The sequence below is a fragment of the Rhea americana genome, unplaced genomic scaffold (assembly GCF_003343005.1).
Source record: "Rhea americana isolate MKP2758 unplaced genomic scaffold, rheAme1 scaffold_100, whole genome shotgun sequence".
NCBI lineage: Eukaryota > Metazoa > Chordata > Aves > Rheiformes > Rheidae > Rhea > Rhea americana.
This window is the reverse complement of record NW_028185040.1, coordinates 644,301-662,177: the sequence shown is the minus strand read 5'-3', so window position 1 is coordinate 662,177 and position 17,877 is coordinate 644,301. Positions and strand designations below refer to the sequence as shown.

At 40.6% G+C, this 17,877-nt stretch overlaps 1 protein-coding gene across 2 annotated transcripts; it reads right to left on the bottom strand.

Annotated features, from left to right (window-relative positions):
• Positions 1–1,709: 1,709 nt before the first annotated feature.
• Positions 1,710–14,541, bottom strand: KBTBD2 (kelch repeat and BTB domain containing 2). 2 transcript variants are annotated; one of them, XM_085303836.1, is made up of 4 exons: positions 14,210–14,541; positions 6,869–7,401; positions 3,917–4,082; positions 1,710–3,475 (listed from the first exon to the last, which is right to left on the bottom strand). In XM_085303836.1, exons 2-4 carry the CDS (start codon positions 7,036–7,038, stop codon positions 1,940–1,942), a joined length of 1,872 nt encoding a protein of 623 aa, XP_085159962.1. In that variant the 5' UTR covers positions 7,039–7,401; positions 14,210–14,541; the 3' UTR covers positions 1,710–1,939. The 2 variants fall into 2 exon arrangements, with proteins under 2 accessions (XP_085159962.1, XP_085159972.1); XM_085303846.1 differs by lacking the exon at positions 14,210–14,541 and adding an exon at positions 9,319–10,798.
• Between the last annotated feature and the right edge of the window lie 3,336 nt (positions 14,542–17,877).

Below are 17,877 nucleotides of genomic sequence, written 5' to 3'. Positions count from 1 at the left end.
AGCTAATGTCCCAGACCACAAGAAAGCAACATAAACAGAACTACTGGCAGGTAGCTTTCAGTTTCCCAAAGGATCCACTGAGTCCCTTCAAATCTTACCCAAATCAGCTATCAAAAAAGAGTTTGATGCAGCAGTGTATGCGAACATATGATTCACTCATAAAAATGAGTAGTTTGCCTTTTTCTCATTTGGAACTACCTCATTATTCTAAAACCTTACACTGCAAAAAGCTAAGGTATGAGAAGAGTTTTATATATAGCAGGTTGCTAACCTAAAGTTTCTTTTCCACAGCCAACTGCAACGATGTACCTTCCATGTTGAAAGCTSCAGTTGTATTTACTGGGATAATAAACAAGTTAATTGAATTTTACTAACTTATTTGGAATATGGAGCAAATAAATGTGCAGTTGATGGTAAAGTCAGCTAGGGAAACTAGGAGATCCATAGTCTGAGTTTAGGTATAAGTCTCCCTATTACTTCCTGTAGTAGGGCAGAATTTGCCCCTTGATTGGAGAAGTACTGATTTACATAAATCTTACTACTGGGGGTAAGTCCTACATAATGCTCAGTTTGACTTGTACACTTAATTTCCAGTTCTTGAGCGATTAGTGAGCACATGCAACTAATGGACATGTCTCCAAGCCTCTTGCAGCTGAACTAYTAGAAATGGTCTTCAAGAAACCACTTTCGGAAATTTGGGTGGGTGAGTAAGGGAGGGGGCTATAACTGCATCAACTTCAACCACAAAGCACACCTAAACACAGTTGGATTCAGTCTTTTTTAATAAATTAATGTCATTCAAAATACAGTGCCAGAACATGATGCAGCTGAACATGCTAGTAAGGTTTGTCATGAAGCACCTGTGTTCATGTTAGATTGGCGGCGCCCCACTACTGCTAGTGGTTCCTGGGATTAATGCCAGAGCAGCACTACTCATCTGCTCTCCTGCACACAGAGCACAGGATATTCCTGAACAGTTTGCTCCCCCCAAAAAAAAGTAAAAAAAGAAAAACCTGATAGCTAAGGGATATCTATACACAATCACACTACAGTAATGCTTGTTATTAAATTAACAGAAAATAAAGACCTGGTTAATCCACACTAAAACTTTGTTTTACAATGGAAAAATACATCAGCAGCAGGAAGTAATATACATGAGCCAATGTTACTGTAATACAGAACGTGGAGACATTTACTGATTAAAGCTCCACATAGACCCGCACTATGAGGGCTGACAACTCCTATTGCAAGCCCAGCAACTTAAGTCCACACCTGGTAAACTACCAGCTGCTTGGAAGACCTGTATTCTAAATAGACAGGTATAAGTTAGTGAAAATAGAATACATGCACCTAGTAATACAGCTTGACTGAACCTGCAGTCATTTTGCCCTGCATGTTACCATACAATGGAAGATCTACCCTTCCTACCACAGGTAGATCCATGGGATTTGTTTCTTATTCTTTTAATGGCATTGCTATACCAACGTGGATATTAGTATTGAGTGCAGCACAGTCCATTAATTAGGCCACACTGACAATTACATAACTAGCACTTAAGTAGGATATCCAGAAGTAGTTCAAATATAACTGGAAGATACTTTCAAAACAGTTGTGACATATCATCCTAGAAACAGTAACTACTTTTCTGAAGCTAATTTGCTGAACTGAGACTTCATAGAACTAGAAATTAATTCTTTAGACAAGTCAGATGCTTAAGCTTGTGATATACATATATTTCTCAATTATCAGATAATAGTATTTCAGATTACGGAAGCATATCTGCTCATTTCACTGATTTATACTGAATGGCTGCAAATGTTAGGTAGGGCATAAAAATACAACTCATGAAGGACAGGTTTAACACTTCTATTTCCAGACCTGTTCTTTCACGACTATTTCTTTCGGGGTAAAGAACTGGTTGCGCAGTCTAATTCGGGAGCTATACAGGTGGTAAAGTAACCATCTCCCCATCCAGCTCAAATTCATCAGCTCCATCTGGTGAAAAGAGATACGTTGGAGGTTTCCACGGGGACTCTTCAAGGCAAGATGGATACAGCTTTCCTACAGTGCACCGGAAGTCTTTCCCCAAGTCCCACAGCACGCGTTCTGATATATGCTGTCTGAGAAACCAGCGATCAAGTTCCAGGTCATATTGATAGGTGGCATACTTTGCTCTCTCGTTCATGTGGGTTTCTCGTATAAAGACGCATAAAGAATTGGAGATGACAACAGCTCTAACACAGGGGTCAGAATACCGCTTGGCAGGGATATTAGCCGCCATTCTCCATTCATTTTTATTCACATCATAGATTTCCACAGTTACGGAAGACCCATCTACAGTACTACTTGGGAGTCTTATACCGGAATTGCTGGCGATATGCAATCCTCCAATATAGAATATTTTATCACCAAAAGCGGCAGCCGAAGCAAAACATCTACTTGTTTGTCTCATAGCCATTTCTACCCAAGCATCTGACCTGGGAAAGTAACAGTACATCAAGTTGTGTGCCATTACATAAATGCAGTTGTGAACTGCTACTGCTGTGCTCCATTGCCACGCACATGGCAACGGGCTTACCATGGTCCATTCATCTTTTTCAGTATCGTATCTTTCCACAGTTCTCCTGTTGAGTTCTCCACCTACGCTGTCTCCTCCAATTGCATAGATGTAACCTTCACAGCAGACCAGGGATGGCTTTATACGAACGAAGAGCATTGGTGTCTTTGGAAACCAGGTGTTTTGCTGTGCATCAAACCAGTAAAAGCAATTCACAGTTCTGAACGCAGCCTGGAGTTTGCTGCTTTTACTGTGATTGGTTTTTGTGTTTTTCAGAGGAACTTGCCCACCTGCTATATAGATATCATTATCAGGAGTTACAAGCGTTCCAACCTTATGCAAATCAGCAGGAGGGTTGCAGAGTTTGTAAACTTTTTCTGCCTGTGGGCTGTAACAGACAGAAGAATAAAGACTACCAGGGTTTTCAGCAGCAGCTTCAATGAATATCATCATCTCCTCTTTTGTCATACCAAGTCTGGGCTTGAAAAACTTGGGCATAGATTTGTACAGTCCTTGCACCACCACTGATTTATCATTAGGCGGTAAACCTTGAAACCAGGCTCTCTGTGTTACTTCTGAAAGTGCATCAATTCGAATTTGGCTAAGAACAGAGGACAAATACTGTGATCGTGATTCTGTGTTGTATTCCAGCCATAACATAGCAGCTTCACGAACTGTCTCCTCCTTTTCCACATTTAAATTGTCACTGCTTAAAATATCTATCAGTAGATCATGAGACAGTTGCATGAAAGCTTCTTGGTGGTACACAGCTGTGAATTTGTGCTCTACCATTCTTTTAGCACTCTGTTTCAACTCTTCACAGCTGAAGAGATCAGCAAAACTTAACAGACGCACGCAATTTTCTGCATTAATTTTTTTAATTAAGTATTCTCTACATCGTTGTAGCACATCTTCTACCTATAATAACACAAAGGAAAAACACATTAAGTATTACTGCATACAATCTATTCCTACACTTACCAGCAGTAGGTAAAAATACTCACACTTAGAAGTAAACAACTAAGTTTAAGCCTGGAATACTACGCATACACAAAAAACCAGGAGTGACTTAACTGATTCATACAGATTAAGTGCATCTCATGATGATGTCCCTTTGAGAAAATAATTATCTAGATGTTAGAAGTGCACTGTTTCACTTCCACCCTCCAAAGGGACCTTAAAGTCAGGAGGGACGTGTGCACAAAATATATCTGCCAAGCAAGTGCCATCCACACTACTGAGCAAACTGAACAAGAGTATTTTGAAACGACTAAACAGAAAGGAGTGTTCAAGAAATTAAATAAAAAATAGTTTAGAGAGTAGAAGCAGTTATTTCACACTCAAAATAAACATTCCTACCTGTAAGAAGCAGGCAGTTTCATAAAGCTGTTCTACCGTGCTGTCACTTATTGCCAAGTTACCCGTGTATGCATAAGTTATTATAGTTTGTAAGGTGGCTGCATCCACATTCCTCAGATGTACATGTGTTTGCTTACTTTCGCTCAGCCCACTCATGAACATGGCTCTGAAGAGACATATACATAATTAACACAAGGACCAATAATAAACACTGCAATCTTAAATAGTTTCTTTATTATCTCTAGGTCTTCAGTGATTTCACTCTAAAAGATAAATATTCTTCTGTGCTTGTGTATTTACAGGAGTTGAATATTTGCCTTAGGCTTCCATCTAGTATTTAGAATTGCACTTGTATAGAACATTTGAGAATTATCGTTAGTGCCTTTGGTAGGAGTATTTTATATTTATGCATACTATGTTATATTAATCAGGAGAGAACTGTAATGATTGAAATTTCAAACTTTGCTACATTAGGTAATGATATGAGGGAAGAGATATCCTCCAGAAAACACTGCTTAGACATAYGCAGACAGATCTCAAGATTTAAAAGAAGCTAATTTATGCATCTAAAAGTTTAGTTTTTAATCAAAAGGCATGCTCTAAACAAAGGCAAAAGCCTGCCCAGAAAGAGGGGCAAGCCCTAACACTACAGCAAGCATTTCTTATACATCATTTGTAACCATATGCAGTAAAGTTCAAGTTTCTAGACAAAATCAGTGTCAGAAAAAAGTTTCTGACTTGCTCTGAAAGAATCCTTAAATATCCTTATTACATCTTTCTGAAAAGTAGAAAGGCAACTTTAAAAAAGGTTTTTTGAATACTTTGTATACTTAGCACAGGTTCTGCTTTCTAATCACAAGACAATTAGGAACTAACTGGATTCTGATACTGTAAATCAGGTACTTGACATTTTCTTTCAAATGGATGAAATTCATTTTAAGAGTTTTATATGCATTCAAATTTAATATTAACAATTATATTGAAATTATTTATTTATTTATTGAGGAAAACAGGTAGGAGAGAACTTAGAAGRGATAGTGGGTGCTCCCTGTAGTCCTGCCTGTAATTAACAGGCGAATGGGACATGGGGATACATTCCCTCAAAAAAGCCATACCATAAAACATCTGATAAAATTAAGTAGTGCCCTATCTCCCTGCATTCTTTTAAGTTCCTTTACTCAGGACGAGGGCATTTTAGGAGGAGCCACTGACTGGCCGAGAAAGTATCTTGTCTCAACTTGCCAGGCGGCTTTCTGAAGGTGAGCAAGACAGTACAAGTACACGGAGAGATTCTCCTCTTCACAGAAAGTAAGGGGGAGCTGTTACAGAATCTGGCTGTACTGCACACTTACACACAGCTGAGCAGCACGTGCCAGAGCTGAGCTGCTGCTAGCACAGTGTTCAAGTACAAAGACAAAAGGTAAGCTGTCCATATTCATACACAATGCTGGATCAGTCTAGGAAATATTCTCCCTCCACCCTTCTCGAAGTCTCCTTCAGGGCTATCAATTTTTCATAATAAAGCTAAATTTAGGAAACTGAACATCTTTTTGTAWACCAAAGCAGGGAAGAAAAACAGAACATGTCAAAACTACAAGCTTGATGCTTCTTTTAACTAATGCCAGAACCCCATTCCATAAATAATAAATATATAAGAATAAGAGAACTGACTGCATGTTCTAATGCAGCACACTGCATGGACTCATGACAGCTTCCCAGCTTTATGATTAGCCACTCACACTAAGTCTGATCACGTTTGCAGTGGCTGCTCCTGTAGAGATTGTTGGAACTATGTCATCTGCAGGCGGCCACCAGCAATAATCACTCTCTAGTGATCATATGGTATTTGTTACTAAAAATTGTACCAGATTCATCTGAGATAAAAAATGAACATAGGAAAAAAGTGACAAATATTTATGTGAAAATATTAAATTAACCCTTGAAGAGTTTGTTGCATTAAGAGTTCCACTCTAACACAAGAAAGTAGACAAAATATAGAAAACACTTTGAAACAGTGTTCTTTATGGACAGACCATCTCAGCAAGATAACAGAAATTGCAAACCACCTTTGGGAAAGTAAAGCTATAATTCACAATGCRTTAGGAAGATAAAATATCCATGGATGTCACCAAGACCAGTTTCAAAGCTTTAAAATTCCTCCTCTGCAAGCAGACTAATTATCCTGTGATGCTAACAGAAATGGTTAATCACTGCAGAAAATCCATGATGCCTCATTTTCTAGAGCTTACTATGAAGTTATCCGCACAAAGTAGTAGCACTGGATAGATCTCATTAACACAACTTTTTAAAAGGAAAAAAAAATAGGACATTTAGGAAAACAGGTACTAATGAATTAAAAGTTGCAACAGCATCTTAGTAGGAAAAAAAGATAGCACTGTTGCATTGCAGCAAGACTCTCAGGCAAGAGCATAGCTTCTGTTTTCTTTGCTGGAGAAAAACAGATGATTCAGAACAGAAAGTCATGAGTTTGCACAGCAATCCCTTTTAGCAGAAGCTTGTGCTAAGACACTTCAAATAAAGTAATCACAATGAAACTCCCATGGCCAAGTAAATAAAAAAATCTAGCTACCCTGTCTTGAAAAATAAGAGAATATCAAATACTTAAAGATTAATTTCATCTAGAAAAAAAAAGTATGAAGAATTGGAAACCTACATGGTATTCAAACTCAATTAACTCCCTAAAGAAAACTAATAATCAAGTGATTTCTTTCTGTACTTTTGTATAAAAGTACAATATTTATCCAGAGTAAGTCACAAGATATTAGAAAATTTTATTCTTTTGATGTTTGCTATTAGTGTTTAAATTTTTATTATTTGCTTCACTGATCTCTAAAATGATCTGCAACACATTAACTGTTAATCAATTAAGTAATATTACACTCAAAGACAGATATCATAGTTTAATTAATAAATCCCACTTTGAATACTTACCTGAAATATGAGCTACATGTTGCAAGAACCATCTTATGGCAGGGGAATTCAGTGCCCTCAACAATCAATACTATGTCAGTTAGCAACTGCTGTTCATAAAACAATTTTAACTGCTCCAGCAAGGATACAGCATATTCGGTATTTATCTGCCTCTCGTCCTGGGTAGACATGACTGTATTCCATTAATGTTTCCAGGAACAGAGAGAAAAGTCAAGATCTTTCTGCCAGAAAAGGGTCAGCTGAATGCTTCTGAAGTAACGGGGGGAAGAAATGGCAGGAGGTCTGTAGCCTTCAGAAGCGACACTGCTAACAGACGGCAGTTTATCTTGGACTGCTGACCCAATGTTTTAGACTTTGACCGGCTGTTAGGTCATCATGCTTTGACGTGATGTCACASTCTGTTCAGAGACTTTCAGGAGCGTCTGCAGAGATCCTGTTGAGACTTAAAATGACGTAGCAAATGAACGAGCAAAAGCGAAGTCTGAGGTAGATTTCGTGGTAGCATCTCGTGATCAGTGGCTGCACTTGAGTGACTGAAAGCAGGAAAAYAAAATTGGTTTACAGTACAGCAAGTACTTATTCCAATTCGCCCCCCCCCTTTATAATTACCCTTTTTTAAAAGTGATTGCCTAAAAGAATTATTTCTATATTAAGTACTTAAGTGCTGGCACAAAAATCCTTGTGGAAAAAAGAAATATTTAAACAATAAAAATATTCCAAAGAAGTATAAAGCAGAAGAGGTTGTATACAATTTCGCATCAAGACCTAGATCCATGAATTAAGATGATTTTATTCTATTTGCACAGCTTCTAACCCTGAAGAGTTTCAGCAAGGTTTGAAAGAGACTTTATTCCTATTACAAGACTTACCGAGTTTTCCCACTGAGTTCACCTCTATATTTCCTTCAATCATTGATAAGATAGCCACCTTTTTTTCATTCCCATATTGAGCAACTTTTTTATTGCCTGAACATTTTTGTCTAATTAAGGTTATCAGTACAAGGTCTTCTAAGAATAGACRCCATTTCCTGTATTATCTTACCTTCCATGCACACACACAGAAACATAATTAAGAATGGGAGAATTTTGACAGTAAAATCACTATCATAAAGGACAGGGTACCACAATTATCAAATACTTCAAGATTTATTAAGTGTTGCACTGTTCTTTTCCATTCTCAAATTTAGGAACMACCAGTGACGTATCTGTCTGATGTCTAAGTCACTATCAGTAGTTCATTAAGAACAGGGAATGCACAAATCTGTCTTATTTGAAATGACATATTTTAAATTCCAGGCAAAACTACAAGATTTAGTGGAAGATGAACACTGTAGAAACACCTGCCAGTCACATCAAAGATTTGCTATTTCACCRGAGCCCTGCCTGTAACACAACTCAAGGACAGCTGTCTTTTAAATTCACTCACTTAAAGCAGATATGCTTAGTTAATGCCATTTTAATTACTACTAAGTTAGTGTCACTGATCTAATTCTTCTTCAGTGATGAAATACACACAAAAAGAACACACACACACAAACTCTTAGTTTTCACTGGTTGTTTAACAGGAGAACAATCAAAAATCAAAGCCATCAGTGTTCAGTTTGTTCAGGTGAAGCCAGTTAAGAAAACACAGAAAAGTTGCTAATATTTTGRGGAGAGGAAAGAAGAGAAGACTACTGTCTCCTGCAATAACATCTATTTGCACGACATTTCTGCCCTCACAGAGACTTTCAAGTTTTAAGTGCAGTTAAACACCAAAGTCACAAAACTAGAAGTGCCTCAAGGAACTAGCTTATCTAAAGCAATTACTTTTTTCTTCAAGTCACAGCTTCTTTTCACCAAATGCATATCCTATCTCTACCTCACTGACTGCTATCCCGGTTATCTGATAATAGCTTAACATGCAACCTAATCCATTGACAGATTTTGCACTGAACCTTAAATGGCTACAAAGGCATGCAGACTTCCTAAGTGCGTTAGCTCCATAGAAATAAATAGCTCATGGCTCTGCTGGTATCCAGGGTCTATCCACAGCATTGTTTTTCCTGGCTTAGAGTACAGTTTTAAGAATACAAGCTGGGGGATTAAGCTTTGTTCAGACAGAACCACAGAGGTTGGAAGGGACCTCTGGAGATCATCTAGTACAACCCCCTGCTCAAGCAGGATCACCTAAAGCATGTTGCACAAGATTGCATCTAGCTGGTTTTGAATATTTCTAGAGGAGAGTTCACAACCTCTCTGGGCAACCTGTTCCAGTGCTCTGKTTTTTTTTACTTCTTTTAAAGCTTWGTAATATTTAAGAAGTCATGGATATCGTAACTTCACATTCTGACGTAATTTTAAATAATATAAATCTTTAGGAACAGGAGAAATAAAGTAGAACTTTAACATATAGAGTTTTAGTCAACGGCTATCAGAACTAAAAGATTCCATGAAGAAATTGATATATACCTGCTAGTAATAGTGAAGACAGTTTTGTCAACATGAGGCTGACAGTGGGTAACTGAAAAAGTGGACCTGTCCAACAGAAGACAAGTTGAAACTGTGAAATTAATTACTATAAATAGCTGGAACATTTGAGTATGACCCTCAGTGACAGAAAAGATAGAGGAGATGACAGGAGTCTTGTTGCAGAACATTTATGTGGATATGAACCACCTTTGAACTGTGAATTCACAAAGCTGGTCTCCTTGGCTTACAGTTGATCTGAAAGAGACTCTTCAATGTTGTGCATTAGTGAGGTCTTCTGTAGGTTGGAACAAGCATATGTTAAGTACACAGGTCTCATTTTCCACATCTATACTGTGTTTTGCTGACAGTGATAATTGTTTGCTGAAGAACTTAAAATGTCATATCTGTCACAGAAGCCAGGACTCCCATCCCACTCCCTTCTACTAGAATGATACTAAATTCTCCTCGAAGAACAATTTGTCAACAATCTCTAAATTTTTGTTCTAAATTACTGTTATTTCTATAATGATTTGACAAAGATAAGTGAATTTGTTCAAAACATTAGGTAAGTGGTGTACGGAGATCACTTTGTGCATAGAAAGTCATCCAAGACCACCTGACTCTCTCAGACCTCTCCCTTAAGAGTTCAAGGCAACTTTTAAAGGCAACATCCCTCTTGCCTTAGAGGCTAAAAAATTTGACCTATTGAAATAAGAAGCAAATTGTCCAAAGCCACGCTCTTGCCAAAGGAGAACTGTAAGAATCTCAGTTCTCACAACTACCAATCTAACATTGTCCACCACACTACGCTTAGTTAGCATACAGCTCTTAGATTTCAGCTAATTGAAAAACAGTGGCACTGATGGTGTTATGAACTTGGAAAGATCAGCAGTATTCTGTAGTTCTAACAGCTACACAGAAGCAGRTATTTGTCATTTATGGATGAAAAGGTACAGACGGCTGAAGTTAGAATTTCAGTTCAGCACATGATGCTAACAGAGTAAAAATACTCCTTGAATAAAAGTTCCATGAAGAAGACTTTCCCCTCAGTACTACTATGCCCTAGAATGACCCATCTCTTGTGCCACCTTGTTCTGGGCGACTTCTTGAAAGACTGCTATGAAAAGTAGGGCTGGTAGATAACAGTTGGAAGACCACAGCAGTACTGGATTGCAAACTGAACCAAAACATTAGCCAGTGATCCAAAGTCGCTCCRTATCAAGCTGGAGATCAACACTGACAAGTGGATAAGAAGGTTTTGTTTTGTTTTATGTAGTTATTCYTTTTAKAATAAGTTATTTTAATGAGGTGGTTTTAACACTGGTACACTGTAGTTCAAGTCTGAAATAGGTCATTCCAAAAATCAATCAAATGTTAATGAGTTATAGGACAGTGCTATTAATTGCCTTCCTTGAATTCGCTTATCTTCTAAGGTCAGACAAAGACTTATAGAGAACTCTATAAACAGAAATACATACTGCACTACATACATGGAAGTGTTAGTGCTATATTTAAATTTATGTCATAAAAAAATCGATTATTTCCAATCCAAATAGCAGGGAAATATGAAAGGCATATAATATAATCTGGAATTGAACTACAGTCATCTTCAGCTTTTTTATGTTTTAAATAAAAAAATTACTTTAGTTTTCCAAGTAATAAGGGCAGAACAAATGCRTAGACATGCATTTCCTTAGCTAATTTAAATATTTTGGTATGGGGAAAAGAAACAGGTTCCTCTAAAGATCCCATTAAGTAAACCAKATTAGATGCCTAACTTCCAATAAAATTACAGGAAACAAAAGTTTCATTAAAGTTCCACAAGCAGGTTCCTATCTTCAACCATCTCAACACCTCTGAAACTAACTTAACTAAATTAACACTTCAATAAACACTATGTGACAGGAGAGACTTATTTGCCTGCTTAATATCCAGCTCATTTTAGCAAGTTTTAACTAATAAAAGGTTCTAAATGGTATTTTTGTGCACTTTTAATCAAATTCCAGTTTCCATCCAAGCACGGCTCCATACAAATCACAAGTAAAAACATGTCTAAAGAAGTGAGTCATTCACTATTTTTAACGTAATAAAATGTCCGAATTAAGAACTGAACAACTATACGCCAAACTACACAAGCGTGCAAGTGTATAGAGACAGTGATTCTCCCAGCTATCATTGAAAGTACCAAGTTTAGTATTAAGGCTGTGCTGAATTACAAATCAACATCTTTCAAAACGTGCACACAAATTCATGGTGTGGGAAGAAGGAGTATACAATTGCCAAGAAAAATTAAAAGCTATTACTTAAATCAATGCACCTAGCCAAGAGATCTCAAAGATGCGAAACGAAAGAGAATAAGGAGTTCAAAGCTCTACATTCCCAACTAATATATCAAATTTGTCTCTTTGGTAGTGAAAAAGAAATAGATAATTGATGAAGCAGTTTCAGTATCACTGACAGCACTGGAGTCCACAAACTTGAAGGAGATCATGACAATGACATGAAATCTCAAAAAAATCGGAAAGGAMAAGTTTATTCCTATACTGTTTTTATCTTGAAAATTACTTTTTACTTCAAACATGAAGTTTTTCAACACATTATGCATGGGACAGGAGTTACAACTTCAAGGTAGATGAGCTTCCTGAAACTAACCAGAAACTAGAGACTAGAAGTGTCAGACTCCAGGCTAACACCATGTTTGGTCACACCTCAGCATCTATTTTTTCCCCTGCTTTTCTGCTCTTAAAGGAATTTATACAGTAAATGAAAAACCTGCCCAGAAACAAATTTAGCACTAGATAAACCAACAAGTTAACCTGGCACCTGGCCTTCTAAGTAGAGCATAGATACAGTTTCCACCCCCAAGGACACTTCTATCTTGCAAAAATAATTGACCTGCATTGGTAAATTAACCTTTGAAAAAAGTGAGCCATGGATGTCTCTAGTAAGGTCCAGCCATTTATCATTAATGTACAGAACAAGTATATTTTCACTGAACTCTACATTGTTAGCAAAGCTAGTCTCTTTTTCCTTTAACAATTTCAATCCCAATTCAGAAGCATTCATCATTCCCTTGAACATCATCACACTGTTTCACAGCAAATATTTAAACTACAAATTCAAGCAGCTCTCAATTAAGAAATTGGGCTAATAATTAGTGTAGTTTAAATAATCATAAATTACTTCCTGAAAGATTAGAGTCATGTAACAGGTATCTTATTCACATCCATTTACTCTCAAAATGGAACAGCTACTAAATTAAGGATAAGACATTTTAAGATTTGCACCAGTTTTGTTTGATTTCACAATCCCGTGACCAAAATTAAAAAGCTTGCCTCAAAAAAAGTCCAAAWTTTAGTTTTAAAAAATGACTAAACAAGCAGCAAAGTCCTTTCCTCACTTTTGGTCTATTCCTGCAAGACGCCAGAGTTGCACAGCACCTTGTATAACTGGGCCTTTTTATTCTGCATTCAGAAGTCATTAGATAAGAAGTGCAACATCTATACCCAGGTTGAGAGGTTTCATGATTTATCTGAGCACTTGAAATACTGAAAATTATTTACTTAGTTTGGTTTCTCCAGTATTAGGAGAAATAGATAAGGTATTTTAATGATCTCCTAACTGCATCATCTTAACAAAATTCAAGTGGAAATAATCCCAAATGTACTCCAGTCATTCACAGACATTTCTACTGCAGGTAGGCATTGGAATTTCTGAGACAAACTGACAAACTGAAAAGGAGGGGGGAATACCATTCAGGTCCACTCTGATCATGAAGTAGTACAAAAAAAACCAAGCCATGCTTTTGCAGGAAAATCTCTAAAAATACAGGTGCTAAACACTACCTACATCTATTTCTAAATTAAAGTTATTTCAAATGCAGCAAGTAAGTGTTTTTAATAACAGAAACACTAAATATGGGAAAACCTTAGGCATGCAAATGGTTGATTTCAAAACTATCTTGAATTCTCCACTACACGTTTGGTCTGCAAGCGTTCACCAAGAATTATTTTAATCTTCGAATCCATGCATACTGACTCCCTCCTCTCTAAGTCACTATGGGTCCTAATACTATACATACACATATCTAAACATATCTGCAAGATAAGGTGGTCAACTATAAGAAACAGCAGTGCCCACTGCAGCGCTGTTCTCCGGAAAAACTAACAACCTCTCCGCCCTTTCGGGCATCTCTAGAAACATTCACGTTACAGCCATCCCTGCTACGCTGTGCCGAAGAGGAGCACTCGGCGCGGGAAGCCCTACTCCCTCCCACCACAGGACGCACCCCGCGCTCCCCTCTAGCCCGCGGCACAGTACTACAGGAGAATCACACGCTTCCCCTTCCCGATATCCAGGMGTGCTGTCCCGTCCCTCCGTTTCTCCACTCTCCTTTCCTCCCTCCTCAAGGGGCTCCGCGGCCAACCCTACGGAAGGGCAGCGGGGGCCAGGGCCTGGTCGCGCCGGCGACAGCCAGGAGCTCTCCCCTCCTCCGGCCGGGCTCTCCCCAGCTCCGCCGCGCCAGCAGCCGGCCAAGGGCGGCGGGGCGGCCGCAGCACCCACCTCACCGCTTTCCCCAGGGCGCCCCCCAAACCCCGCCGCGGGTCTCCGCCGGTGTCCGGCGGGGCCTGGGGCCGCAGCGGCCGCCGTGGAGCCGCGCCCAGGCCGGGGAGGGGGAGGGGGGAAGACGGACAGCAAGACGCGCGCGGAGCCCCCGCGGGCCTCCTGCCGGCTGGGCGAGGCGAGGCCGCCGCACGGCCAGGGCCGGGCCCCCACAGGCCGCGACGAGAAGGGAAACGGCTCCGCGGCCGGGCCCGGCTGGGGGGGCCGCCGCCGCCTCACGGCGCGGGAGGGGGGGACGCGGGTGCCGCCGCCATCGCCCCGGACAAACCTCCGACCGCCGCTTCCTCTTGGGCCCCAGAGTCCCGAGCGCGGGCGGCGAGGGGGGAAGCAGGGGGCGGAGGATCCGGTCCCCCCCGGGCTGCGGAGGCGGCGGCCACTACGCGCGCAGGCGCGCTGCCCTCCTCCGCCGCCGCCTCCTCTTCATCGCCAGCAGCATCAGCTCCGCTCGGCGGCCGTTACGACGCGCCGCGCCGCGCCGCGCGCCCGCCTGCTCCCCCTGCGCATGCGCGGAGCGGCGACCGTTGCGGGCGGGTGTTGGAAGGGGAGAAACGCGCCTCGCGCGCCCCGTCTGGAGCCTCGTCCCGCCCCCGTTTCCTGTTCCTCTCCCCCGAGCTTCCCCTGCCTACGCAAGCGCCCGCTCGCCAAGGCAACGGCGGCCGCTCGGGCGCTTCCGCTACGCAGGCGCGCGCTGGGGTGGGGCCGGGAGAGGGTCTCCGAGGGCGACGAGTGCGCCTGCGCGGCAGGCACGGCACGCCGCGCGGGAGGCCCCCTACTGGGGGAGCGCGGCGCGGCGCGGCGCGGCGCCCGAAAGCGGTGTAGCCGTGACCGTTAACGGCCGGGAGGCGGGAGGGCGGGCGGCTCCGCTCCGCTGGCCGTCGTCCGTCTCTTCCTCCCAAGACTTCCATTTCTTTTCTTCCTGTGGTCCTCGTTTGGGCCTGGACACTGTACCGTTGTCATTTGGTCAAGTGCCAGAGCCCAAGTTTGCTTTACCAAATGCAGCCTGAGGCTTTGAAGGGTTGAATCTGCACCAGGAGAGAAACAGCAAGGAAAAGGAAAGAGGAAAAGTCTAAAGTCTGGTCCAAGGAAAGGGAAAATCCTGAGATAATCAACTTCTTAAAAAAATTTTTGTTTTTTTTTTTTATGTTTCCCTTTGGGTCCATTTGTGTTTTCCAGTTTTTGTCCACCAAGAGGTGGGCTAGAAATGTAACTCAAAATTAGGTGAAAGCTTAAACAGATGAATCCAGGAGCTGAGGGCTTAAAAAATCTCTGGCAAGTCACAGAAATGATACCAAAATGCAAAATCAGAGGAAAAGGTAAGATTTACACAGAATCACAGAATGGGTAAGGTTGGAACAGACCTCTGGAGATACCTAGTCCACTGCCTCTGCTCAGACAGGGTCACCTAGAGCATGTTAGACAGGATCACATCTAGGCCAGCCTTGAATATCTCCAGAGGAGACTCCACAGCCTCTCTGGGCAACCTGGTCCAGTGCTCCGTCACTCTCACAGGGAAGAAATTCCCCCTCACATTCAGGCGGAACTTCCTGTGCTTCAATTTGTGACTGTTGCCTCTTGTCCTGTCACACAGGACAAATGAAAAGAGTTTGTCCCTGTCCCCTTGACACCCTCCCTTCAGGTACTTGTACACATTGAAAGATCCCCCCCTCAGTCTTCTCTTTTCCAGGCTAAAGAGGCCCAGCTCTCACAGCCATTTGTCATAAGGCAGATGCTCCAGTCCTCCAATCATCTTCTGATCATCATTTGTTGAGGTCTGAGAACAGCAAGATGAACTATTCTTCCCTGACAGAGCCCATTTCATAATMTGTGTTTTAGTGCAAAGGACAAGGTTAATCTGAATATTATGCAAAGAAACAATAGAAGTAAGAGTAACTTCACGACCTAGATATGTAAATCATATCTAAGCACCAACACCTCTCTCTTTTTCTCTAGTTGTTCATCTCTGTGCATCATGCATTGGTTGTGCGTTCCTCTCTCACCATTTTCCCCAATACTAATGGCAGTCGTGTTCCGTCATTCAGAGAGGTTATCTCAAGCTGGGAAGCAGCAGCTCAGATTCTTATTTCCTGTAAGACCTAGAGCAGAGTCAAATTATGATCATATATTTCATAAATTACTATTTACACATGGCAGAGTACATTTAGCTGGGGAAAATATTCCCGTTATTCATACACAAGAAAATTCCAGTCACTTGTCCAATTAGTTGTGTAAGGATAGAAGAGCATCACTTCTTCTAGTCAGACTGAGCACCTGACAAACTCTAAAAATTGATGTAAATTTAATCTTGTACTTTCTGTATTTTGTTTCTAAAGACAATGTCCTTAACAGTAGGTTTGAGGTGGAAGACTGGTAACAATTTCCCTTGAAACCTCATTTTCTTAATGTGAGTTCTACTGTTACCAATATTCCTAAAGATTGGATATATTGGAATGACTTAGGGATGTAACTTCAGTGTCTGTGAGATGAGACTAGTAGCTTGCTTCATACAGGATGAAGGCTTTTACTGCTGTTCGTATCCCCATGTTTTGATTGTTMCTCCTGCTGATTGACTGAAAAGGGCCCCCTCCCCATCACTGTTAAATGAACCTCAGGTGGAAGAGGGAGTGGACTCTGCCCAAAGTAACTGCCTTCCATAAAGAAGGTGAGCTGAAAGAGGGCTTAGCTAGTTTCTTGCTGGGCTGTAAGCAGCAGCAGCATGGACCTTTGTTTTGAGGGGCCCTAGTGGGGGATGAGTGGATTGTTTTTGTATGATTTTTTGTGATTTTTTTTTCTTTCCTGCTTCTGTATTTGCCAGCATTATTTTGGGGACCTTGGTCTAGTAGAGTGAAAGGGTTTGTAGGGTTTTGGTGTTTGTATGAGCTGGGCAGACTGTTCTAGATGGAAACTGAAGAGGGCTCCAATGTTCCTGAAAGCTTTTTGAAAATCCTCTAGGTGTGAGCTGTATGCCAGTCTGTAAGAGGTCTTAACTTCAACTTTACTTTTGTAACTTTATGGTGTTTAAGTTCTTCAAATAGTTGAACTATGGCCTTTTTCCTATGTAATCACTCAATCTTTTGTGTTCTGCTATTACTTTTATTTTTGTTTATAAGCTGATATGTGGCCGTGTTGTATTTCTTTGCTAGAATGAACTAAACCTGCTGTATGAATTAACTGGAGAAATACATAGCTGTAGGAGAGGGATCTGCCTTACTTGTGAATGATTTATGTAGCTTATAATGTGAACTTAAGCCTAGGGATTTTGCTTTTCTTCAACTCTGAAGTTCTTCAAACTCAGTTGCCTGTGACTGAGTTTGAGCATTGGAATTGTGGTGCAGCTGAAAATTTTGGCTTATTATGTTGGGTATTTCTGTTTTTAAAGTATCTTCTAATTTAAGAATACTGAAGCAGTGGAGTTCTTGTTGTGAGCTCACAACGCGATATATGTTGGCATCTACAAATACTTTTTTATGAAGCACTAAACTTTTGATTGTATGAAGCATTCAACTGCTCTATCTAGTTTTTTAGAGGCTTATTGATTAAGACTGATCAAATGTTAGCTTTTAATTGGCTGGCATACTACTTGTATGGCTGTGTGCCTGTAAGGCTATGTTGAAGTTATTAGTTCTATGACTGTTTTATGGCTTTAAAATGAGGATCTGGAGAAGCCTGAAGGAAGTTGTATTGAAGTACTGAGAAAGCTCATTTGGTAAAGGAGAATTAAAATCTTTGACTTGATAGCAGTATCAGTTTTCTACTTCTTATTTAGAGGACAGTCTCTTCCTCTTCCCCCCCCCCCAAGTTTTGGTCTCATAGAGCTAGAAGTGAACATAGAAAGAGAAACTGGAATTCTGTTGAATTCTGACAGGGCGTGAAACTGTAGAGTTGTGCAGAATATGTTGAAGTGGTTAATCCTTATCATTTATCTTTTCCAGTGTTAAA